The sequence below is a fragment of the Simochromis diagramma genome, unplaced genomic scaffold (genome assembly GCF_900408965.1).
Source record: "Simochromis diagramma unplaced genomic scaffold, fSimDia1.1 OVJJ01000196.1, whole genome shotgun sequence".
Taxonomy (NCBI): Eukaryota; Metazoa; Chordata; class Actinopteri; order Cichliformes; family Cichlidae; genus Simochromis; species Simochromis diagramma.
Genome location: NW_024387235.1, coordinates 1 through 25,133, shown reverse-complemented (window position 1 = coordinate 25,133; position 25,133 = coordinate 1). Strand labels below are relative to the sequence as shown.

Sequence of the window (25,133 nt, the reverse complement as noted above, 5' to 3'; positions counted from 1 at the left end):
AGACAAGATTAAAATATTTGAAAACTGGACATGTAAATGATGTTTACTATTAGGTCTACACTTCACATAAGCGGAGATGTTAGAATTACTAAATTACTTAAAGAAAAAAAAAACTTCTATACCAGAGCAATAACTGAAAAAAACAATATACAATAACACAATACAGACCCACTATCCACTAACCTATTCAGCTGCTTCTGAATGCAAATATCTAATCAGCCAATCACATGCCAGAAAAAAAAAAGGTGATTTAAGTGACTTTGAAGGCAGCATTGCTGTTGGTGACAGATGGGCTGTTTTAAGTTTTTCAGACACTCCTGATCTTCTCAAATTTTCTCAGGAATTTACAGAGAACAGTCCAAACTGAAAAGCGAAATAAACATTTCCCTGGGCAAAAATGCCTTGTTGATTGCAGAAGTTAGAGGGGCGTGGCCATGCTGAAGGCAAGAGGAATTCTAAGCCAGTTTCTCAACCCAGCCCATCTGATATCAGTAACCACAACACATTCAAAGTCAATTAAAAGTCGCCTTTCTTGCCCGTTCCGATGCTCGCTTTCAACTTTGAAATGAGAGCACTTGGACAACAGTAATGATGAATAATTGCAAATAGAGCATGTTTACAGAATTTAATGTCATTTTTATAGAGCACCTCTTATTTTAAGAAAAGAGGCGAGACGATTTTTGAAACTAACTGCAAATTAAGCACACAATATTTAATATCTGTATTTTACCATTTTGATAAGACATATTTCAGTACTCCAAAACACTTTTATTAGACTGCCAACATGCTTACAAGTAGTAAATCCAGGTTAGTGGATCATAATTAAACATAACTCTGTGGCAAACGCAGAGTTCAGCAGGCCATCAAGGAAGAAGTGACGTGCATTTCTGCAGTGTAAAGATGCACAAATCATTTTCTCCTTAATCTACAGTCACACAAAGCACCAGGAAAATCTTTGGTGATGTTCTCAGATGATTCTGACGCTTATCACCCAGTTCCTCGTGATGTCCTCCACACCATCAACCCTCTGTCCTCCTCACAGTTTCTTCCTCAGCTTGCCTTTCTTATGGCCACCCCTTCCAAAACCTGACTTTTTAACTTCTCCGAGCCACTTTTTGTTCTTGGAGCGGAGCTTCCTCATCCCCCCGCCCTGCAGGAACTGGTGCTTCTGCTTTTTCTTGCGCTGCTTCATGATCTGATCCTTTGTTTTCAGCTCCGAGCGTGCTTTGTGGTCACCGGAGCTCTGTACGTTTGGACCTCGTCGGCCACGGCCACGACCTGGGAGAGGCACGACACAACAAAGAGGTTGGAGGTTATAGCTCGCAAGGCTGGAAGAGGGACTTGAAGTATTTACCTTTAGAGTTGAGTTAAAACATGGTGGCTGATGGTCTATATTTAACAGGCAGACATGTTTGTGCTATTCATTTGATGCCTTCCTACCTCTTGCTGGCTTCCTGCCTCCTCCGCCTGTTTCTCCATCCGATCCAGATCCTGTATCATCAATCTTGTATTTTTTCTTCCCTCCTCATAACTGACATGTTGTCAAGTGATACAACATCTTCACAGTACAGCTTAATATTGTCATAGGAGTAGAGAAGAGGGTCATTGAGAGCAGCACACAGAGAAGCTTTTTGTTGGAAGGATACAAGTTCTTCCTGTTCTTCTTGTTACTGATAACCTGACCGCTGTCTGTTTTGATCTTCTTCTTCTGGTCTTCTTTTCCCGTTTCTCTCACAAAACGCTTCCTCTTACGGTCCCTAAAAAAAGAAGGGGGAAAAAAGACTTTAAATTATAGTTTGAAATGACCATTTGGTGGATTCTGAGTCAAACATAGGGAAATTTGTACCATTTCATCATTTTCTTCTGCTGGTTAAGGCGATCGCCTTCATCTCCCATGAGATCAAGGACAGCTGAAGAGGCCTGCTGTTCAAAAGCACTGCCCTCTCCACCGAGACTCAACCTGTCGACGCATAACACAGGACAAAACAGCATAAAACACAAAGCCATTCACATTTTTTTAAAGAAACAGATGCAACAGTTTAAATGCCTCACCCTCTCTCAGAGTCAAAGTCTTAGGTTCTGTAAGGGATATAATCCTTCATCTTTGCCTGACTGCCTCTTTTTCTTGGTCTTTGGTCGCTCTTCGCCATCTTTCCTGCTGACCTCTTCTTTTACCACCTACCACCTCTGAGAACACCCCCTGGTGGAAATAGAAAGAATTACATGGTACAAAGTGACAAAGCATGATACAGAGATCCTAACTATCTTCCTCTTCTAGTTTGTATACAGCATCATCTACATCAAAACTGCACTTTATTTTGCTTCTTCTTCATCAGACAGCACAAACAACTTTCTCATTTTTGACTCAAATATTGGTTTTGAATGAAAATTTATGCAACAATCCTGGGTGTTTATTCAACTTGTGAGCAGGTTTTTCTAATCCACCGTACGATTATTATTGACACTAGTACATGTTCGTGCTGCTGGCAAACTAATACACTCAAGAACAATATAGCAAAGCAAAAAGTGAAAAGTAGTCTGCCTACATAAATAAACATAAGACAGTTGTGAGACGTTGACATAGTAACATCTGCAGTAATGATTTACACCTGTGATGACATCTCACAAGCATTAGCCTATTTTGAAACCAGAGATGTTTACACAGAGTTTGTAATTGCAGAGAAATGCTCCATTTATTTTGGTCATTTCATTTTTGAGCAGGAAGCTCACCTTTTTTGTTATAGCCTTTAGATGAATAGAGAGTTTTCCAATTAAATACATTTCTTTAAATAATGTCCCTCTTATAAAAAGTAGGATAATTTTTTAAAAAAAATTTAAAAAATGTATTATACCTCTATTACTTAGAAAAAAACTGTTTTTTTTCTGTTGTCTGTTATATAACGTTAGTGATGCTCGTTTCAATTCATTTCTTAATCAGCTAAACAGGTCAGTTAAGAAACAGTCAAATATTAAGTTAAATTTGAAAACGGTTTTAAAACAAAATATCCCCATTCCAAAATGTCACATGACAATCTCATTGGCTCACGGAGTTATGATGTCACTACACTTCGATCCTTTGAAGTTTTTCCATAAACAGGGGTGAGAAACAGCAGTTTGTTAGTTCGTGTCTTCGCAGCATTTGTGTTTGCAGCCTTCACGCGTTCACCACAGAAACTTTTGGAAACCTTTTCAGAGTTGTCGTGTACAACCTTCAACATGTATCCTACAAGACACCAACCAAGGCAAAAAGATTACGCCGCTTCTCCTTCCTGTCGTGGCCAGCCAAATGACCTCTTAGCCGTCCAAAGGGCATTACATGACAGTAGGAAGGAAAACTACCATCTCCAGAAAATTCAACAGATTGAAGATGAGAAACTTCAACTGGAGGAGAAGTGTAGACAGATGGAAGTGAAATATAAAGCCTGGAAGAAAGACAAAACGCCAGCCCGACATAAATATTATTAATGAGGGTTGGGGAATCAAGTTTGGACAAGCCCGAGAGCAGATTGTCTTCCTAATTAAGGAAAACAAGCAAAAGAGCGCGGAACTAAAGGAGATGTCCAACCAGCTTAAAGACAGCAAAGCTACGGTTGAGAAGACAGAATGGGATCTCCAATATATGGACCAAAGGAATCGGCTGCTCCAAACAAACTTCGATGAAGCTGTGAAAAAAATAAAGAACTCCTCCAACAGAAGGAAGAACAGGAGAAAAAGCAAAGAGACATGGAGCACAAACTGAAAGTCACGGAGGAAAAATACACAATGCTGAAAGAGAAGGTGGATGATACTCTGCGCCAAAATAAAAACCTTCTTCGAGAGAAAAAGCAACTAGAAGGGGAAAAAGAAAAACTGGACAAACAATGCTCGCACATGCAGAAAAGGATGGAGCAAATGGCGAGAAACAACTCCGAGCTCACTAAGGGGATATTGTTGGAATACAACAACTTGAAGCGCAAACACACTGAAATGCAGGCGCAAAAGCAAGAACGAGACAACATACATGACGACCTGCAGCGTACGCTCCAAGATATCCACAGAAGAAATGAGGAGCTACAAGACATGTACAAAGAAGTACAACAGAGAAACGCAGACATGCACAAGGACAAGATAATGCAGGAGGAAACATCCAAAGAGCTCAGGGAAAAGCTTGAAGAAAAACAAGCAACATTGGAAGCGGTGGAGAAAACGTGCAAGAAGCTTGAGAAACAAAACAAAGAAACCATCGATGAGTTGAGAACCCTCATCCTGGAAAAAAAAGCTCTTGTAGAAAACTGCATGAAAAAGAAGAACAAACGCTTCCGCTGGCCCTGGAGGAGGAACTCTACTGCTTCCTCACCTGGTGTAGCCTCCTCTTGCTCCACCTCTGTTCACCTCCCAACCAGTCCCGGCAGTTGACTGTCCCCTCCTGAGCCTGGTTCTGCCGGAGGTTTCTGCCCGTTTAAAGGCAGTTTTTCCTCCCCACTGTCGCCTAGTGCGTGCTCAGAGGGGATTGTTGGGGTTTTCTCTCCTCTACCTGTGTCATTATTTACTTAACGTTTTGTTCTTAATTCATTTTACCATTGTTTCGTTATTTACTTGTTAACACGTTTTGTTCTTACTCTTCATTTTACCTTGTGTCATTATTTACTTGTTAACGTTTTGTGCTTAGTTCATTTTATACCTTGTTTCATTATTTACTTGTGAACGTTTCGTTCTTACTTTCATTTACCTTGTTTCGTTATTTTACTTGTTTAACTTTTTCTTTTTCAACTTATTCATAAAACAATAAACAATTGAATTTATCCTTTGAGTATTTTTTCATCGAATCTTTTCATCTATAACTTTTTCAAACATTCATACCTGTCGTTTATCTTCTTCTTGAAACCTCATAAATGGTGAAGGAAAAATCCTGGAACATGGTTTGAAACACTGAAATTGTTTCAGCTGAAACCGGCAAAGTCCATACGTGTGTGTGTGTGTGTGTGTGTGTGTGTGTGTGGTGTGTGGGTTGTTGTGTGTGTGTGTGTGTGTGTGTGTGTGTGTGTGTGTGTGTCACTGGTTAGGTCATCATGTTTAGGGCTCATTCACTCGAAAAATTATTTAGGCCAAATCTTTAAAACTGTATCATTGCATACACATTTTCAATTCAGTTCAATCGCACAAATCCAGAAATAATTATTTGCAGTATCTTATCTGATTTATTTTGAGAATGTCATGCCTGATCATTTGCACCCACACCACCAAAAATGGGGGCAAAAGGGAGGAGATCGCATTTAATCGGTTATAACAAGAGGTCAGAAATATAAGTGCTGCAGAAACCTCCTGAATCTCAGCTATAAGCTCATGTAAACCATTTCTACAATCGCCAAACAAGCAAAGTCACCAAAACAGTTAAAAGAGCAGTTACGTCACCATGAATCTGTGGACAGGTAATATCCACACTTTCATTTATGATTTCCTGGAGTTCAATGTGTGCTTAATCCTTAATGAAACTGATGTAAACCTGCAACTACAGCAAATCCAGGGAAGAAAGAAAGAAGCAATACTTCACCCATGCTTACATTTAATCACTCTCAACCTTTTCTGTAATGTCGCAGTCAGCAGTAGTGGTGGGGTTGGTTGGCTGCTGCAGCCTGCTTTCTGCAGCTCGGTCTTCTCTCTGCTTGCTGAATTTGTCCACTAGCCGAGTGTCACTAGCCGAGATGGACCGATCCGATATTACGTATCGTATCAGTCCGATACTGACCCAAATTACTGGATCAGATATCGGTGAGAAATAAAAAATGTAATCCGATCCATTAAATATCAAAAAAGCACCCCACAAAACTTGCCACGCGGCGTAACTCGGCTCATAACCGTAGAAGTATGCATCATGTGATGGTGTATTTGTAGCCTTGCTACCAAACCAGCATTTCATCTCCGAGGAAGTTATCCCAGAGAGAAGTAAAGCAAGTGTGCAAGTTCATCTCTGAATGTCTGTAAAGTGTTCCCATGTTAAGCTTAACAACAGATATATGGAGCGACTGCCTCTCTCTCTCTCCTGCTGCTACTTCAATCGTGAAACTGCTTAATGATCAGCTGATCGGCTTTCTGTTGCGAGTCAGTCTCTCTTCTTTGTTTTTGGCCAACTTCTCACCAGAAAGAGGAAACCAGCGGCTGAAACAACAGCAGCACTATTAAGCTTGATAAGCTGTTGTTAGAATTTATTTAATATTACTTTCTACACCAGGATCCTTTTCTATGTAGCTGACGGCTGGTAACTGTGCAGGGGCGGATCTAGCAAAGTTTAGCCAGGGGGGCCGATAGGGCATGAACAGGGAAAAGGGGGGCACAAAGACATACTTTTTTCTTTCTTATTCTCATTTAAAATGTCTAGCTTTTAATAAATAATTATCTGACTCTTACACCCAAAGTTTTAATCCGATGTAAATATAGAGAAGTCCATTACTGTATATAGTAACTGTTAAGTCTAATATACCTTTTCCTTTGGGAAGATACCATCTGTGCAGTCTGCAATTCTGTTGAAGAAAGATGTTGAATCTATTAAATTATTCTTGAAAAATAATTTATTTCTGTGCATTTTCCCCCCTGCATCAAATTAAATTTGATTACATCGATTAAGCATCATGAGGTGGAGGGTGGTTCCCTATTTTTATTTTATTTTTTGCTCGGAGTTTGCAACCCTATTAGTTAGGTTGCTTAATATTTCTGCTAAGTACTCTTTAAAATACCAGAATAGGGAGGATGGAGTAGGTTTAAGTTTATTAGATTGATCAGTGTTGCTGAACTATGAAATATTTTGGGCGTAGTGTATTTTTTACCTACAGGTATAACAGAATAGCTTTAGTGTTGTTATTTATTTAAACTTGAGTATAAACTTATACAAAATGCAGCAAGATATTAAAAAAACGTTTTATTGATTAAAAAACACACTATATCGGATTCATATCGGTATCGGCAGATATCCAAATTTATGGTATCGGTATCAGACATAAAAAAGTGGTATCGTGCCATCTCTAATTTGTACCAATCAATTGTTCTTCATCTTCAGCTGCTTTCACACAGACAACTGAAAGCCTCAAGTCTTCATGAGTCAGGAGCCAGCAGCAATGAATAAATGGGTAACTTTTTATGGTATGTATGCATATCATCCCGAAACAACAGGAGCATTGTAATCACATCCAGATGGACTCCTGCTCTTCGACTGTGTTGTGTTGCTCTTTCTTGTGCTGCGCATGTGGTCATATTTTGCACCTGCCAAGCAGCTGAAGGAATGACAGAAGTCTCTTTGGTCGGATGATTGACTGTTGGATCTTCTGCAGGAAATAAATTACATGATGTATTGAAATACGGTAAAAAAAACAAAAAAACACTCACATGTGACAGAGCCAGCGCATCACTGATGAGTGAAAAAAGTCTGCTACATACTATTATGTAGCAGACTTTTTTCACTCATGAGGCTCTGATGGGCTGCTCTTGTGGCGACCTGCAGCAGGTGTTTACTGGCTTTTTCTTTTTAACTTTGTTTTAACTCTGTTCTTAACCGTGGTTTTAACTTTTTATGAGGTTTTTTTTTTTTTTTTTTTTGCTGAGATGGAGATCTTCTACACCTTAGTTTTATTGTTGTTGGCGATATTCACCTGGAGTCATTCACTCTCACTGACAATCACTTATACACGCGAGGAACTACTTGGATTACAGTGGTCCTGTTTGTCTATGTACGACTCTTCTAATGCTCGGACAGATGTGATTCTTGGTGAGGACTTATTTGCCCGGTCAAAGACTAATTTTGGAAAGCCCCGCCGCTTGAGAAAACGTGGAAAGAAAGGCGGCGTGCATCAGCGTGTAAGAAAACTTCAGAGGAAGAATCGTGTTCCCTTCCAGTTCACCTATAGAGCAGGGAGAGGTGTGGAGGACGCTGTTGTCACACTCCTGCATCTTTTGTATAAGCATCTTCAGGCCCCCACACCCATGCAAGATTATTATTTGCTGACTTTCATTCAATACAATTCAACCCTCTTACTTGCTGACAGGCTTTACAATCATTTCAAGCTTGACACTAGTCTGGTCGGCTGGGTGACAGACTTTCTGACTCATAGGTCACAATGCGTGAGGGTGAATCATGTATTTTCTGATGTGCTCTCCTCTACTGGGTCACCCCAGGGTTGCTGCCTCTCTCCCCTTCTGTCCATTCTGTACACGAATGAGTGTCGCAGCAATTTCACGAACAGACATATCCTGAAGTTTGCTGACGACACAGTGATCGTCAGTCTTCTAGTGGGGGACGAGTCAGGCCATGGACAGGTTGTAGATGATTTTGTGAATTGGTGTGATGAGTCCTTCCTTTCACTTAATGTGTCAAAAACTAAAGACATGATTACTGATTTTAGGAAGTCCTTTTATAGCTCATCACCCACTATCATTAAAACTGCCGATATTGGGATCGTTGAGAGTTATAAATATCTAGGTGTGGTACTTGACCATAAACTGTGTTTTGAATCTCATGCTGAAGCCACTACTAAAAAAGTTCAACAAAGATTGTTCTTTTTAAGGAAAATGAGATCTTTTAATGTCTCATCTGAGATGTTGTCTTTGTTTTATAGACGTTTTATTGAATCTGTGATGTCTTTTTGTATCGCTGCCTGGTTTGGTAACCTGACGGTGAAGAATAAGAATCGGTTGGGACTTCTGGTAAAAACTGTTAGCAAAATTTCAGGGCGCTGGCAAGATGGACTTTTGGCCATTTACAATAGAAATGTGCTTAGAAAGGCTCATTCTATTATTAATTGTTTGAACCATCCACTTCACAGTGAGTTTGAGTTGTTGCCTTCCGGCCGCCGTTTTAGCGTACCTGTGAGGAAGACTAAAAGACTCCAGGTCTCTTTTATCCCCACTGCATCTTGTCTCCTCAATGGCAAATAACTGTCCTAGGACTTTCTATCTCAATTATTGTCATTATTATTTTATAGTATTGTTCTGTTTATTTATATCCTGCTGCTAAACTAATTTCCCCTGTGGGACAATAGAGAAATTGAAAAAATAAACCTTTTTTTAATCAATTGACTTAATGTAAAAAAATATATATACAATAAATATTAGAGAAAAAGCAGATACTAAAATCCACACTGTTAAAATTTCTTTTGTAAATTTATCTAGTAATATCTTACATTTCCAATTTTATTAATAAAAATAAATCCGTTTTAGTTCAGTTTTCAGTTTATTTATTTGTCATATGCAAGTTAGCACAGGGTCAACATTGCAATGAAATGTGTTTGACGAGCAGCAGTCACTCAGCAGCATCGTACAGTAGAAGAAAATATAATAAAATATAATAAAATAAATAATAAAAAAATAGAAAAATAGTAAGGAGCAAAATATTAGAGAGACATGGTAAAAGAGAAAAGATGACTAAATATATATGTATCTATAAATATAAATATATGTACACTAGTGATTAAATAAGAAAATCTTGAAAAGAAATATGACGGGAGGGCAGATGGGATATTGCACAGGAATGAGCAGCAGAAAATCACAGTATTGCACTTTTAAATATAAATATCAATAACAATAAAGTGGAGTGACCAGTGCAGATTAAACAGAGTACTTGTGAAGCTGCAGGGTAGCTTCTGAGTGCGTCCTGTGGACTGTGTTGTGTGTGTTTAAGTGTTGTGGTTGAGGTGTCGTATGGCTTGTTGGTAAAAACTGTTTTGTAGTCTTGTAGTCCGAGCAGACAAACTCCTGTAACGTCTGTAACGCCAGCTGATGTGCTGGGTGGCTGTGGTCCTTGATGATGCTGTGTGCTTTACGGAGGCATCGCTGAAGATAAATGTCCTGAATGGCAGGAAGCCTCGTGCCAGTGATGTGCTCTGCTGCCTTCACCACCCTCTGTAGTGATTTATGGCTGCTGGCAGAGCAGCTTCTGTACCAAACTGTGATGCAGCTCGTCAGCAAGCTCTCAATTGCACACCTGTAAAAATTTGAGGTGATGTTGGCGTTCATGCCAAACTTCCTCAGCCTCCTCAGGAAATAAAGCCGCTGGCGAGCTTTCCTGATAGCAGTGTCTGTGTGAAGGGTCCAAGAGAAGTCCTCTGTGATGTTGACTCCAAGGAACTTGAAGCTGCTGACCCTTTCGACCTTGACACCGTTGATGTGGATGGGCTGGTGTTCTCTGACTGGTCGTTTCCGGTAGTCCACTATCATTTCTCTAGTTTTGCTGATGTTGAGAGTCAGGTTATTTTCCAGACACCACTCGTACAGTGCCATCACCTCCTCTCTATAGGCCGTCTCATCATTGCCTGTGATGAGACCTATGATGGTTGTGTCATCCGCAAACTTGATGATGTTGGACTCGTGTTTAGCAACACAGTCAGGGAATATAGGAGGAGGCTAAGCACACAACCCTGTGGCGTACCTGTGTTTAGGATGAGTGATGAGGAGGTGTGCTTACCAACTTTCACCACCTGGGGCCTGTTTGTGAGGAAGTTTAGAATCCATCTGCAGATTGGTGTTTCCAGCCCAAGGTCGACGAGCTCCGCGGCAAGTTTTGAGGGGATGATGGCGTTAAATTCCGAGCTGTAGTCGATGAAGAGCATCCTTGCATATGTATTCCCTTTCTCCAGGTGAGTGAGGGTGGTGTGCGTTGCCAGGGCAATGGCATCCTCTGTGGCTCTGTTTGTCCGATAGGCAAACTGAAGAGGGTCCAGTGTGTCAGGGAGGGAGGAGCAGATGTGACCTTTGACCAGCCGCTCCAGGCACTTCATGATGACGGATGTCAGTGCAACAGGACGGTAGTCATTCAGACAGGAGACCACTGACTTTTTGGGAACGGGATGTGGATATTGTAGGCATATAAAGTAACTGATGGCTTGGTCATTGTTTCTTTTTATAAAACATTAATTCTCTTTCTTATTTTGTTGGTTTGTTATTTTGTTGGTTAAGTGAACATGCCCAATACAGTTATAATAAAGGTCATCAATGTCACCGTTATCTTAGAACATACACGTCAAATTTCCTTTCTTCAAACTTTCCTTCCCTAAATGTAAGTGAATTACAAAAAAAGAAAACTTTACCAGACAAGATTAAAAATATTTGAAAACTGGACATGTAAATGATGTTTACTATTAGGTCTACACTTCACATAAGCGGAGATGTTAGAATTACTAAATTACTTAAAGAAAAAAAAAACTTTATACCAGAGCAATAACTGAAAAAAACAATATACAATAACACAATACAGACCCACTATCCACTAACCTATTCAGCTGCTTCTGAATGCAATATCTAATCAGCCAATCACATGCCAGAAAAAAAAAAGGTGATTTAAGTGACTTTGAAGGCAGCATTGCTGTTGGTGACAGATGGACTGTTTTAAGTTTTTCAGACACTCCTGATCTTCTCAAATTTTCTCAGGAATTTACAGAGAACAGTCCAAACTGAAAAGCGAAATAAACATTTCCCTGGGCAAAAATGCCTTGTTGATTGCAGAAGTTAGAGGGGCGTGGCCATGCTGAAGGCAAGAGGAATTCTAAGCCAGTTTCTCAACCCAGCCCATCTGATATCAGTAACCACAACACATTCAAAGTCAATTAAAAGTCGCCTTTCTTGCCCGTTCCGATGCTCGCTTTCAACTTTGAAATGAGAGCACTTGGACAACAGTAATGATGAATAATTGCAAATAGAGCATGTTTACAGAATTTAATGTCATTTTTATAGAGCACCTCTTATTTTAAGAAAAGATGGGCGAGACGATTTTTGAAACTAACTGCAAATTAAGCACACAATATTTAATATCTGTATTTTACCATTTTGATAAGACATATTTCAGTACTCCAAAACACTTTTATTAGACTGCCAACATGCTTACAAGTAGTAAATCCAGGTTAGTGGATCATAATTAAACATAACTCTGTGGCAAACGCAGAGTTCAGCAGGCCATCAAGGAAGAAGTGACGTGCATTTCTGCAGTGTAAAGATGCACAAATCATTTTCTCCTTAATCTACAGTCACACAAAGCACCAGGAAAATCTTTGGTGATGTTCTCAGATGATTCTGACGCTTATCACCCAGTTCCTCGTGATGTCCTCCACACCATCAACCCTCTGTCCTCCTCACAGTTTCTTCCTCAGCTTGCCTTTCTTATGGCCACCCCTTCCAAAACCTGACTTTTTAACTTCTCCGAGCCACTTTTTGTTCTTGGAGCGGAGCTTCCTCATCCCCCCGCCCTGCAGGAACTGGTGCTTCTGCTTTTTCTTGCGCTGCTTCATGATCTGATCCTTTGTTTTCAGCTCCGAGCGTGCTTTGTGGTCACCGGAGCTCTGTACGTTTGGACCTCGTCGGCCACGGCCACGACCTGGGAGAGGCACGACACAACAAAGAGGTTGGAGGTTATAGCTCGCAAGGCTGGAAGAGGGACTTGAAGTATTTACCTTTAGAGTTGAGTTAAAACATGGTGGCTGATGGTCTATATTTAACAGGCAGACATGTTTGTGCTATTCATTTTGATGCCTTCCTACCTCTTGCTGGCTTCCTGCCTCCTCCGCCTGTTTCTCCATCCGATCCAGATCCTGTATCATCAATCTTGTATTTTTTCTTCCACTCCTCATAACTGACATGTTGTCAAGTGATACAACATCTTCACAGTACAGCTTAATATTGTCATAGGAGTAGAGAAGAGGGTCATTGAGAGCAGCACACAGAGAAGCTTTTTGTTGGAAGGATACAAGTTCTTCCTGTTCTTCTTGTTACTGATAACCTGACCGCTGTCTGTTTTGATCTTCTTCTTCTGGTCTTCTTTTCCCGTTTCTCTCACAAAACGCTTCCTCTTACGGTCCCTAAAAAAAGAAGGGGGAAAAAAGACTTTAAATTATAGTTTGAAATGACCATTTGGTGGATTCTGAGTCAAACATAGGGAAATTTGTACCATTTCATCATTTTCTTCTGCTGGTTAAGGCGATCGCCTTCATCTCCCATGAGATCAAGGACAGCTGAAGAGGCCTGCTGTTCAAAAGCACTGCCCTCTCCACCGAGACTCAACCTGTCGACGCATAACACAGGACAAAACAGCATAAAACACAAAGCCATTCACATTTTTTTAAAGAAACAGATGCAACAGTTTAATGCCTCACCCTCTCTCAGAGTCAAAGTCTTTAGGTCTGTAAGGGATATAATACTCTTCATCTTTGCCTGACTGCCTCTTTTTCTTGGTCTTTGGTCGCTCTTCGCCATCTTCCTGCTGACCTCTTCTTTTACCACCTACCACCTCTGAGAACACCCCCTGGTGGAAATAGAAAGAATTACATGGTACAAAGTGACAAAGCATGATACAGAGATCCTACTATCTTCCTCTTCTAGTTTGTATACAGCATCATCTACATCAAAACTGCACTTTATTTTGCTTCTTCTTCATCAGACAGCACAAACAACTTTCTCATTTTGACTCAAATATTGGTTTTGAATGAAAATTATGCAACAATCCTGGGTGTTTATTCAACTTGTGAGCAGGTTTTCTAATCCACCGTACGATTATTATTGACACTAGTACATGTTCGTGCTGCTGGCAAACTAATACACTCAAGAACATATAGCAAAGCAAAAAAGTGAAAAGTAGGTCTTGCCTACATAAATAAACATAAGACAGTTGTGAGACTTTGACATAGTAACATCTGCAGTAATATTTACACCTGTGATGACATCTCACAAGCATTAGCCTTATTTTGAAACCAAGATTGTTTACACAGAGTTTGTAATTGCAGAGAAATGCTCCATTTATTTTGGTCATTTCATTTTTGAGCAGGAAGCTCACCTTTTTTGTTATAGCCTTTAGATGAATAGAGAGTTTTCCAATTAAATACATATTCTTTAAATAATGTTCCCTCTTATAAAAAGTAGGATAATTTTTAAAAAAAAATTTAAAAAATGTATTATACCTCTATTACTTAGAAAAAAACTGTTTTTTTTCTGTTGTCTGTTATATAACGTTAGTGATGCTCGTTTCAATTCATTTCTTAATCAGCTAAACAGGTCAGTTAAGAAACAGTCAAATATTAAGTTAAATTTGAAAACGGTTTTAAAACAAAATATCCCCATTCCAAAATGTCACATGACAATCTCATTGGCTCACGGAGTTATGATGTCACTACACTTCGATCCTTTGAAGTTTTTCCTTAAACAGGGGTGAGAAACAGCAGTTTGTTAGTTCGTGTCTTCGCAGCATTTGTGTTTGCAGCCTTCACGCGTTCACCACAGAAACTTTTGGAAACCTTTTCAGAGTTGTCGTGTACAACCTTCAACATGTATCCTACAAGACACCAACCAAGGCAAAAAGATTACGCCGCTTCTCCTTCCTGTCGTGGCCAGCCAAATGACCTCTTAGCCGTCCAAAGGGCATTACATGACAGTAGGAAGGAAAACTACCATCTCCAGAATAAAATTCAACAGATTGAAGATGAGAAACTTCAACTGGAGGAGAAGTGTAGACAGATGGAAGCGCAAAATAAGAACCTGGAAGAAAGACAAAAACGCCAGCCCGACATAAATATTATTAATGAGGGTTGGGGGATCAAGTTTGGACAAGCCCGAGAGCAGATTGTCTTCCTAATTAAGGAAAACAAGCAAAAGAGCGCGGAACTAAAGGAGATGTCCAACCAGCTTAAAGACAGCAAAGCTACGGTTGAGAAGACAGAATGGGATCTCCAATATATGGACCAAAGGAATCGGCTGCTCCAAACAAACTTCGATGAAGCTGTGAAAAAAAATAAAGAACTCCTCCAACAGAAGGAAGAACAGGAGAAAAAGCAAAGAGACATGGAGCACAAACTGAAAGTCACGGAGGAAAAATACACAATGCTGAAAGAGAAGGTGGATGATACTCTGCGCCAAAATAAAAACCTTCTTCAAGAGAAAAAGCAACTAGAAGGCGAAAAAGAAAAACTGGACAAACAATGCTCGCACATGCAGAAAAGGATGGATCAAATGGCGAGAAACAACTCCGAGCTCACTAAGGGGATATTGTTGGAATACAACAACTTGAAGCGCAAACACACTGAAATGCAGGCGCAAAAGCAAGAACGAGACAACATACATGACGACCTGCAGCGTACGCTCCAAGATATCCACAGAAGAAATGAGGAGCTACAAGACATGTACAAAGAAGTACAACAGAGAAACGCAGACATGCACAAGGACAAGATAATGCAGGAGGAAACATCCAAAGAGCTCAGGGAAAAGCTTGAAGAAAAACAAGCAACCTTGGAAGAGGTGGAGAAAGCATGCAAGAAGCTTGAGAAACAAAACAAAGAAACCATCGATGAGTTGAGAACCCTCATCCTGGAAAAAAAAAGCTCTTGTAGAAAACTGCATGAAAAAGAAGAACAAACGCTTCCGCTGGCCCTGGAGGAGGAACTCTACTGCTTCCTCACCTGGTGTAGCCTCGTCTTGCTCCACCTCTGTTCACCTCCCCAACCAGTCCCGGCAGTTGACTGTCCCCTCCTGAGCCTGGTTCTGCCGGAGGTTTCTGCCCGTTTAAAGGCAGTTTTTCCTCCCCACTGTCGCCTAGTGCGTGCTCAGAGGGGATTGTTGGGGATTTCTCTCCTCTACCTTCTTTCAATATTTACTTGTTAACGTTTTGTTCTTACTTCATTTTACCTTGTTTCATTATTTACTTGTTAACGTTTTGTTCTTACTTCATTTTACCTTGTTTCATTATTTACTTGTTAACGTTTTGTTCTTACTTCATTTTACCTTGTTTCATTATTTACTTGTTAACGTTTTGTTCTTACTTCATTTTACCTTGTTTCGTTATTTACTTGTTAACGTTTTGTTCTTACTTCATTTTACCTTGTTTCGTTATTTACTTGTTAACGTTTCGTTCTTACTTCATTTTACCTTGTTTCGTTATTTACTTGTTTAACTTTTTCTTTTTCAACTTATTCATAAAACAATAAACAATTGAATTTATCCTTTGAGTATTTTTCATCGAATCTTTTCATCTATAACTTTTTCAAACATTCATATCTGTCGTTTATCTTCTTCTTGAAACCTCATAAATGGTGAAGGAAAAATCCTGGAACATGGTTTGAAACACTGAAATTGTTTCAGCTGAAACCGGCAAAGTCATACGTGTGTGTGTGTGTGTGTGTGTGTGTGTGTGTGTGTGTGTGTGTGTGTGTGTGTGTGTGTGTGTGTGTGTGTGTGTGTGTGTCACAGGTGACACGGTGTCACTGGTTAGGTCATCATGTTTAGGCTCATTCACTCGAAAAATTATTTAGGCCAAATCTTTAAAACTGTATCATTGCATACACATTTTCAATTCATTTCAATCGCACAAATCCAGAAATAATTATTTGCAGTATCTTATCTGATTTATTTTGAGAATGTCATGCCTGATCATTTGCACCCACACCACCAAAAATGGGGGCAAAAGGGAGGAGATCGCATTTAATCGGTTATAACAAGAGGTCAGAAATATAAGTGCTGCAGAAACCTCTGAATCTCAGCTATAAGCTCATGTAAACCATTTCTACAATCGCCAAACAAAGCAAAGTCACCAAACAGTTAAAAGAGCAGTTACGTCACCATGAATCTGTGGACAGGTAATATCCACACTTTCATTTATGATTTCCTGGAGTTCAATGTGTGCTTAATCCTTAATGAAACTGATGTAAACCTGCAACTACAGCAATCCAGGGAAGAAAGAAAGAAGCAATACTTCACCCATGCTTACATTTAAATCACTCTCAACCTTTTCTGTAATGTCGCAGTCAGCAGTAGTGGTGGGGTTGGTTGGCTGCTGCAGCCTGCTTTCTGCAGCTCGGTCTTCTCTCTGCTTGCTGAATTTGTCCACTAGCCGAGTGTCACTAGCCGAGATGGACCGATCCGATATTACGTATCGGTATCAGTCCGATACTGACCCAAATTACTGGATCAGATATCAGTGAGAAATAAAAAATGTAATCCGATCCATTAAATATCAAAAAAGCACCCCACAAAACTTGCCACGCGGCGTAACTCGGCTCATAACCGTAGAAGTATGCATCACGTGATGGTGTATTTGTAGCCTTGCTACCAAACCAGCATTTCATCTCCGAGGAAGTTATCCCAGAGAGAAGTAAAGCAAGTGTGCAAGTTCATCTCTGAATGTCTGTAAAGTGTTCCCATGTTAAGCTTAACAACAGATATATGGAGCGACTGCCTCTCTCTCTCTCCTGCTGCTACTTCAATCGTGAAACTGCTTAATGATCAGCTGATCGGCTTTTCTGTTGCGAGTCAGTCTCTCTTCTTTGTTTTTGGCCAACTTCTCACCAGAAAGAGGAAACCAGCGGCTGAACAACAGCAGCACTATTAAGCTTGATAAGCTGTTGTTAGAATTTATTTAATATTACTTTCTACACCAGGATCCTTTTCTATGTAGCTGACGGCTGGTAACTGTGCAGGGGCGGATCTAGCAAAGTTTAGCCAGGGGGGCCGATAGGGCATGAACAGGGAAAAGGGGGGCACAAAGACATACTTTTTCTTTCTTATTCTCATTTAAAATGTCTAGCTTTTAATAAATAATTATCTGACTCTTACACCCAAAGTTTTAATCCGATGTAAAATATAGAGAAGTCCATTACTGTATATAGTAACTGTTAAGTCTAATATACCTTTTCCTTTGGGAAGATACCATCTGTGCAGTCTGCAATTCTGTTGAAGAAAGATGTTGAATCTATTAAATTATTCTTGAAAAATAATTTATTTCTGTGCATTTTCCCCCCTGCATCAAATTAAATTTGATTACATCGATTAAGCATCATGAGGTGGAGGGTGGTTCCCTATTTTTATTTTATTTTTTGCTCGGAGTTTGCAACCCTATTAGTTAGGTTGCTTAATATTTCTGCTAAGTACTCTTTAAAATACCAGAATAGGGAGGATGGAGTAGGTTTAAGTTTATTAGATTGATCAGTGTTGCTGAACTATGAAATATTTTGGGCGTAGTGTATTTTTTACCTACAGGTATAACAGAATAGCTTTAGTGTTGTTATTTATTTAAACTTGAGTATAAACTTATACAAAATGCAGCAAGATATTAAAAAAACGTTTTATTGATTAAAAAACACACTATATCGGATTCATATCGGTATCGGCAGATATCCAAATTTATGGTATCGGTATCAGACATAAAAAAGTGGTATCGTGCCATCTCTAATTTGTACCAATCAATTGTTCTTCATCTTCAGCTGCTTTCACACAGACAACTGAAAGCCTCAAGTCTTCATGAGTCAGGAGCCAGCAGCAATGAATAAATGGGTAACTTTTTATGGTATGTATGCATATCATCCCGAAACAACAGGAGCATTGTAATCACATCCAGATGGACTCCTGCTCTTCGACTGTGTTGTGTTGCTCTTTCTTGTGCTGCGCATGTGGTCATATTTTGCACCTGCCAAGCAGCTGAAGGAATGACAGAAGTCTCTTTGGTCGGATGATTGACTGTTGGATCTTCTGCAGGAAATAAATTACATGATGTATTGAAATACGGTAAAAAAAACAAAAAAACACTCACATGTGACAGAGCCAGCGCATCACTGATGAGTGAAAAAAGTCTGCTACATACTATTATGTAGCAGACTTTTTTCACTCATGAGGCTCTGATGGGCTGCTCTTGTGGCGACCTGCAGCAGGTGTTTACTGGCTTTTTCTTTTTGTTTTTAACTTTGTTTTAACTCTGTTCTTAACCGTGGTTTTAACTTTTTATTAGGTTTGTTTTTTGTTTTTTTTTGCCGAGATGGAGATCTTCTACACCTTAGTTTTATTGTTGTTGGCGATATTCACCTGGAGTCATTCACTCTCACTGACAATCACTTATACACGCGAGGAACTACTTGGATTACAGTGGTCCTGTTTGTCTATGTACGACTCTTCTAATGCTCGGACAGATGTGATTCTTGGTGAGGATTTATTTGCCCGGTCAAAGACTAATTTTGGAAAGCCCCGCCGCTTGAGAAAACGTGGAAAGAAAGGCGGCGTGCATCAGCGTGTAAGAAAACTTCAGAGGAAGAATCGTGTTCCTCTGCCTTCTATGATTCTGGCCAATGTCCAATCTCTTAGGAACAAACGGATGAATTACAAGGAAATGTGCTTCATCTATGGGAATACAGGGAGGCTTTTCTGATGGCACTTACCGAGATGTGGCTGACCGATATGGACAGTGATACTTCACTGCAAATCAGCGGCTTTAGGGCCCCTGTCAGATTAGATCGGAACTGTGGAGTAACATGCAAATCTCACGGAGGAAGGGTATGTTTGTATATCAACCAGGGCTGGTGTAATAACTTTACTGTGCGGGAGCGGTTGTGTCTTCCTGACATCGAGCTCCTGTCAGTATCTGTCAGGTCATTTTACTTACCGAGGGAATTCCCTCAAATTTTTGTCACTGTTGTTTACATTCATCCTAAAGCTGACGTTAAAGTTGCTGCCGATGCCATTTTTAAAGTGGTACACAATCTGCATACTCTCTCACCGGATGCTCCTAATTTTATTCTTGGTGATTTTAACATTTGTAATCTTAAGAAATTACTGAACAATTTCTTTCAATATGTCACTTGTCCTACAAGGCATAACAAAACGCTGGATTTGTGTTATGGACCAATTAAGGAGGCATATAAGTCTGTGGCCGGACCTGCGCTAGGTTCTTCGGATCACAATGTTATTCTTCTCCTCCCTGCTTACAGATCTGTGATTAGGAGGGCGAAGGCCTGTGTGAAGCGGACTAATGTCTGGACAAAAGACAGTTGTGTTGCCCTTCAGGGGTGTTTTGATTGCACTGATTGGTCCTTGTTTCAAGAGAGCACTTCTGATTTGGATGAACTCACTGATGTGGTGTGTAGCAAAGACTCTGTGATTCCAGTCAGAGAATTTAAGACTTTCCCTAATAACAAACCGTGGCTCTCTAAAGATATTAAGGATCTGATTCTTAAAAGGAAAATTGCTTTTAACGAGGGAGACGTTCCCACTATGAGAATATTGAGGAAGGAGGTGAGGGCTGCAATAAAGATTGCCAAGATGAGGTATAGAAATAAGATTGAGACAGAGCTCAGCAGTAACAACCTCAAAAGAGCTTGGCTTGGTTTGAAAACAATGGCAGGGCTACAGACGAAAGGTAAAAGTAATATTACCTTAGAGGGGTTTACCGCTGACAAACATCTGGCAGACAGTCTTAACAGTTTTTACCTTCGTTTTGAGAACTTTGACTGTTCTAGGCCGACCAGCACACTGAGGGAAAAGACTGTCACTCCCCCATCAATTTGTATTGATGAGAGGGGGGTAGCTAATCTTTTTAGACACACTAAAAGCAAGAGCCCTGGACCTGACAACATCTGTGGACAGGTACTGAGAACTTGTGCTGATCAGCTGAGTGGGATTTTTCAACCATATCTTCTCACTTTCTTTAGAGCTACAGACAGTACCTAAGATTTGGAAACATGCTGTCATTGTTCCTGTTGCTAAGGGCAGTTCTCCTAAGGTGCTGAATGATTTTAGGCCTGTGGCTCTGACTTCTTTAGTGATGAAGACATTTGAGAAGATAATTAAGAAGGAGATTTTAATGCATGTTGAACACCATCTTGACCCCTTCCAGTTCACCTATAGAGCAGGGAGAGGTGTGGAGGACGCTGTTGTCACACTCCTGCATCTTTTGTATAAGCATCTTCAGGCCTCCCACACCCATGCAAGATTATTATTTGCTGACTTTCATTCAATACAATTCAACCCCTCTTACTTGCTGACAGGCTTTACAATCATTTCAAGCTTGACACTAGTCTGGTCAGCTGGGTGACAGACTTTCTGACTCATAGGTCACAATGCGTGAGGGTGAATCATGTATTTTCTGATGTGCTCTCCTCTACTGGGTCACCCCAGGGTTGCTGCCTCTCTCCCCTTCTGTCCATTCTGTACACGAATGAGTGTCGCAGCAATTTCACGAACAGACATATCCTGAAGTTTGCTGACGACACAGTGATCGTCAGTCTTCTAGTGGGGGACGAGTCAGGCCATGGACAGGTTGTAGATGATTTTGTGAATTGGTGTGATGAGTCCTTCCTTTCACTTAATGTGTCAAAAACTAAAGACATGATTACTGATTTTAGGAAGTCCTTTTATAGCTCATCACCCACTATCATTAAAACTGCCGATATTGGGATCGTTGAGAGTTATAAATATCTAGGTGTGGTACTTGACCATAAACTATGTTTTGAATCTCATGCTGAAGCCACTACTAAAAAAGTTCAACAAAGATTGTTCTTTTTAAGGAAAATGAGATCTTTTAATGTCTCATCTGAGATGTTGTCTTTGTTTTATAGAAGTTTTATTGAATCTGTGATGTCTTTTTGTATCGCTGCCTGGTTTGGTAACCTGACGGTGAAGAATAAGAATCGGTTGGGACTTCTGGTAAAAACTGTTAGCAAAATTTCAGGGCGCTGGCAAGATGGACTTTTGGCCATTTACAATAGAAATGTGCTTAGAAAGGCTCATTCTATTATTAATTGTTTGAACCATCCACTTCACAGTGAGTTTGAGTTGTTGCCTTCCGGCCGCCGTTTTAGCGTACCTGTGAGGAAGACTAAAAGACTCCAGGTCTCTTTTATCCCCACTGCATCTTGTCTCCTCAATGGCAAATAACTGTCCTAGGACTTTCTATCTCAATTATTGTCATTATTATTTTATAGTATTGTTCTGTTTATTTATATCCTGCTGCTAAACTAATTTCCCCTTGTGGGACAATAGAGAAATTGAAAAAATAAAACCTTTTTTTAATCAATTGACTTAATGTAAAAAAATATATATACAATAAATATTAGAGAAAAAGCAGATACTAAAATCCACACTGTTAAAATTTCTTTTGTAAATTTATCTAGTAATATCTTACATTTCCAATTTTATTAATAAAATAAATCCGTTTTAGTTCAGTTTTCAGTTTTATTTGTCATATGCAAGTTAGCACAGGGTCAACATTGCAATGAAATGTGTTTGACGAGCAGCAGTCACTCAGCAGCATCGTACAGTAGAAGAAAATATAATAAAATATAATAAAATAAAATAATAAAAAAATAGAAAAATAGTAAGGAGCAAAATATTAGAGAGACATGGTAAAAGAGAAAAGATGACTAAATATATATGTATCTATAAATATAAATATATGTTACACTAGTGATTAAATAAGAAAATCTTGAAAAGAAATATGACGGGAGGGCAGATGGGATATTGCACAGGAATGAGCAGCAGAAAATCACAGTATTGCACTTTTAAATATAAATATCAATAACAATAAAGTGGAGTGACCAGTGCAGATTAAACAGAGTACTTGTGAAGCTGCAGGGTAGCTTCTGAGTGCGTCCTGTGGACTGTGTTGTGTGTGTTTAAGTGTTGTGGTTGAGGTGTCGTATGGCTTGTTGGTAAAAAACTGTTTTGTAGTCTTGTAGTCCGAGCAGACAAACTCCTGTAACGTCTGTAACGCCAGCTGATGTGCTGGGTGGTGTGGTCCTTGATGATGCTGTGTGCTTTACGGAGGCATCGCTGAAGATAAATGTCCTGAATGGCAGGAAGCCTCGTGCCAGTGATGTGCTCTGCTGCCTTCACCACCCTCTGTAGTGATTTACGGCTGCTGGCAGAGCAGCTTCTGTACCAAACTGTGATGCAGCTCGTCAGCAAGCTCTCAATTGCACACCTGTAAAAATTTGAGGTGATGTTGGCGTTCATGCCAAACTTCCTCAGCCTCCTCAGGAAATAAAGCCGCTGGCGAGCTTTCCTGATAGCAGTGTCTGTGTGAAGGGTCCAAGAGAAGTCCTCTGTGATGTTGACTCCAAGGAACTTGAAGCTGCTGACCCTTTCGACCTTGACACCGTTGATGTGGATGGGCTGGTGTTCTCTGACTGGTCGTTTCCGGTAGTCCACTATCATTTCTCTAGTTTTGCTGATGTTGAGAGTCAGGTTATTTTCCAGACACCACTCGTACAGTGCCATCACCTCCTCTCTATAGGCCGTCTCATCATTGCCTGTGATGAGACCTATGATGGTTGTGTCATCCGCAAACTTGATGATGTTGGACTCGTGTTTAGCAACACAGTCAGGGAATATAGGAGGAGGCTAAGCACACAACCCTGTGGCGTACCTGTGTTTAGGATGAGTGATGAGGAGGTTGCTTACCAACTTTCACCACCTGGGGCCTGTTTGTGAGGAAGTTTAGAATCCATCTGCAGATTGGTGTTTCCAGCCCAAGGTCGACGAGCTCCGCGGCAAGTTTTGAGGGGAATGATGGCGTTAAAATTCCGAGCTGTAGTCGATGAAGAGCATCCTTGCATATGTATTCCCTTTCTCCAGGTGAAGTGAGGGTGGTGTGCGTTGCCAGGGCAATGGCATCTCGGTGGCTCTGTTTGTCCGATAGGCAAACTGAAGAAGGGTCCAGTGTGTCAGGGAGGGAGGAGCATATTGTGACCTTTGACCATCCGCCTCCATCACGTCATGATGACGGATGTCAGTGCAACAGGACGGTAGTCATTCAGACAGGAGACCACTGACTTTTTGGGAACGGGATGTGGATATTGTAGGCATATAAAGTAACTGATGGCTTGGTCATTGTTTCTTTTTATAAAACATTAATTCTCTTTCTTATTTTGTTGGTTTGTTATTTTTGTTGGTTAAGTGAACATGCCCAATACAGTTATAATAAAGGTCATCAATGTCACCGTTATCTTAGAACATACACGTCAAATTTCCTTTCTTCAAACTTTCCTTCCCTAAATGTAAGTGAATTACAAAAAAAAGAAAACTTTACCAGACAAGATTAAAAATATTTGAAAACTGGACATGTAAATGATGTTTACTATTAGGTCTACACTTCACATAAGCGGAGATGTTAGAATTACTAAATTACTTAAAGAAAAAAAACTTTATACCAGAGCAATAACTGAAAAAAACAATATACAATAACACAATACAGACCCACTATCCACTAACCTATTCAGCTGCTTCTGAATGCAAATATCTAATCAGCCAATCACATGCCAGAAAAAAAAAAGGTGATTTAAGTGACTTTGAAGGCAGCATTGCTGTTGGTGACAGATGGGCTGTTTTAAGTTTTTCAGACACTCCTGATCTTCTCAAATTTTCTCAGGAATTTACAGAGAACAGTCCAAACTGAAAAGCGAAATAAACATTTCCCTGGGCAAAAATGCCTTGTTGATTGCAGAAGTTAGAGGGGCGTGGCCATGCTGAAGGCAAGAGGAATTCTAAGCCAGTTTCTCAACCCAGCCCATCTGATATCAGTAACCACAACACATTCAAAGTCAATTAAAAGTCGCCTTTCTTGCCCGTTCCGATGCTCGCTTTCAACTTTGAAATGAGAGCACTTGGACAACAGTAATGATGAATAATTGCAAATAGAGCATGTTTACAGAATTTAATGTCATTTTTATAGAGCACCTCTTATTTTAAGAAAAGATGGGCGAGACGATTTTTGAAACTAACTGCAAATTAAGCACACAATATTTAATATCTGTATTTTACCATTTTGATAAGACATATTTCAGTACTCCAAAACACTTTTATTAGACTGCCAACATGCTTACAAGTAGTAAATCCAGGTTAGTGGATCATAATTAAACATAACTCTGTGGCAAACGCAGAGTTCAGCAGGCCATCAAGGAAGAAGTGACGTGCATTTCTGCAGTGTAAAGATGCACAAATCATTTTCTCCTTAATCTACAGTCACACAAAGCACCAGGAAAATCTTGGTGATGTTCTCAGATGATTCTGACGCTTATCACCCAGTTCCTCGTGATGTCCTCCACACCATCAACCCTCTGTCCTCCTCACAGTTTCTTCCTCAGCTTGCCTTTCTTATGGCCACCCCTTCCAAAACCTGACTTTTTAACTTCTCCGAGCCACTTTTTGTTCTTGGAGCGGAGCTTCCTCATCCCCCCGCCCTGCAGGAACTGGTGCTTCTGCTTTTTCTTGCGCTGCTTCATGATCTGATCCTTTGTTTTCAGCTCCGAGCGTGCTTTGTGGTCACCGGAGCTCTGTACGTTTGGACCTCGTCGGCCACGGCCACGACCTGGGAGAGGCACGACACAACAAAGAGGTTGGAGGTTATAGCTCGCAAGGCTGGAAGAGGGACTTGAAGTATT

General features: G+C 40.2%; 2 protein-coding genes across 2 annotated transcripts; both read right to left on the bottom strand.

Annotated features, from left to right (window-relative positions):
• Window positions 1–747: 747 nt before the first annotated feature.
• On the bottom strand, window positions 748–10,571 carry LOC120746962. Its single transcript, XM_040052546.1, has 8 exons — window positions 10,391–10,571; window positions 10,105–10,274; window positions 2,176–2,200; window positions 2,053–2,071; window positions 1,847–1,960; window positions 1,647–1,757; window positions 1,441–1,531; window positions 748–1,278 (listed from the first exon to the last, which is right to left on the bottom strand). Exons 1-8 carry the CDS (start codon window positions 10,569–10,571, stop codon window positions 1,210–1,212), a joined length of 780 nt encoding a protein of 259 aa, XP_039908480.1. The 3' UTR covers window positions 748–1,209.
• Window positions 10,572–11,797: 1,226 nt separating this feature from the next.
• LOC120746963 (ATP-dependent RNA helicase DDX54-like) lies at window positions 11,798–16,861 on the bottom strand. Its single transcript, XM_040052547.1, has 6 exons — window positions 16,700–16,861; window positions 13,104–13,252; window positions 12,899–13,012; window positions 12,699–12,809; window positions 12,492–12,583; window positions 11,798–12,328 (listed from the first exon to the last, which is right to left on the bottom strand). Exons 3-6 carry the CDS (start codon window positions 12,946–12,948, stop codon window positions 12,087–12,089), a joined length of 495 nt encoding a protein of 164 aa, XP_039908481.1. The 5' UTR covers window positions 12,949–13,012; window positions 13,104–13,252; window positions 16,700–16,861; the 3' UTR covers window positions 11,798–12,086.
• Window positions 16,862–25,133: the final 8,272 nt, after the last annotated feature.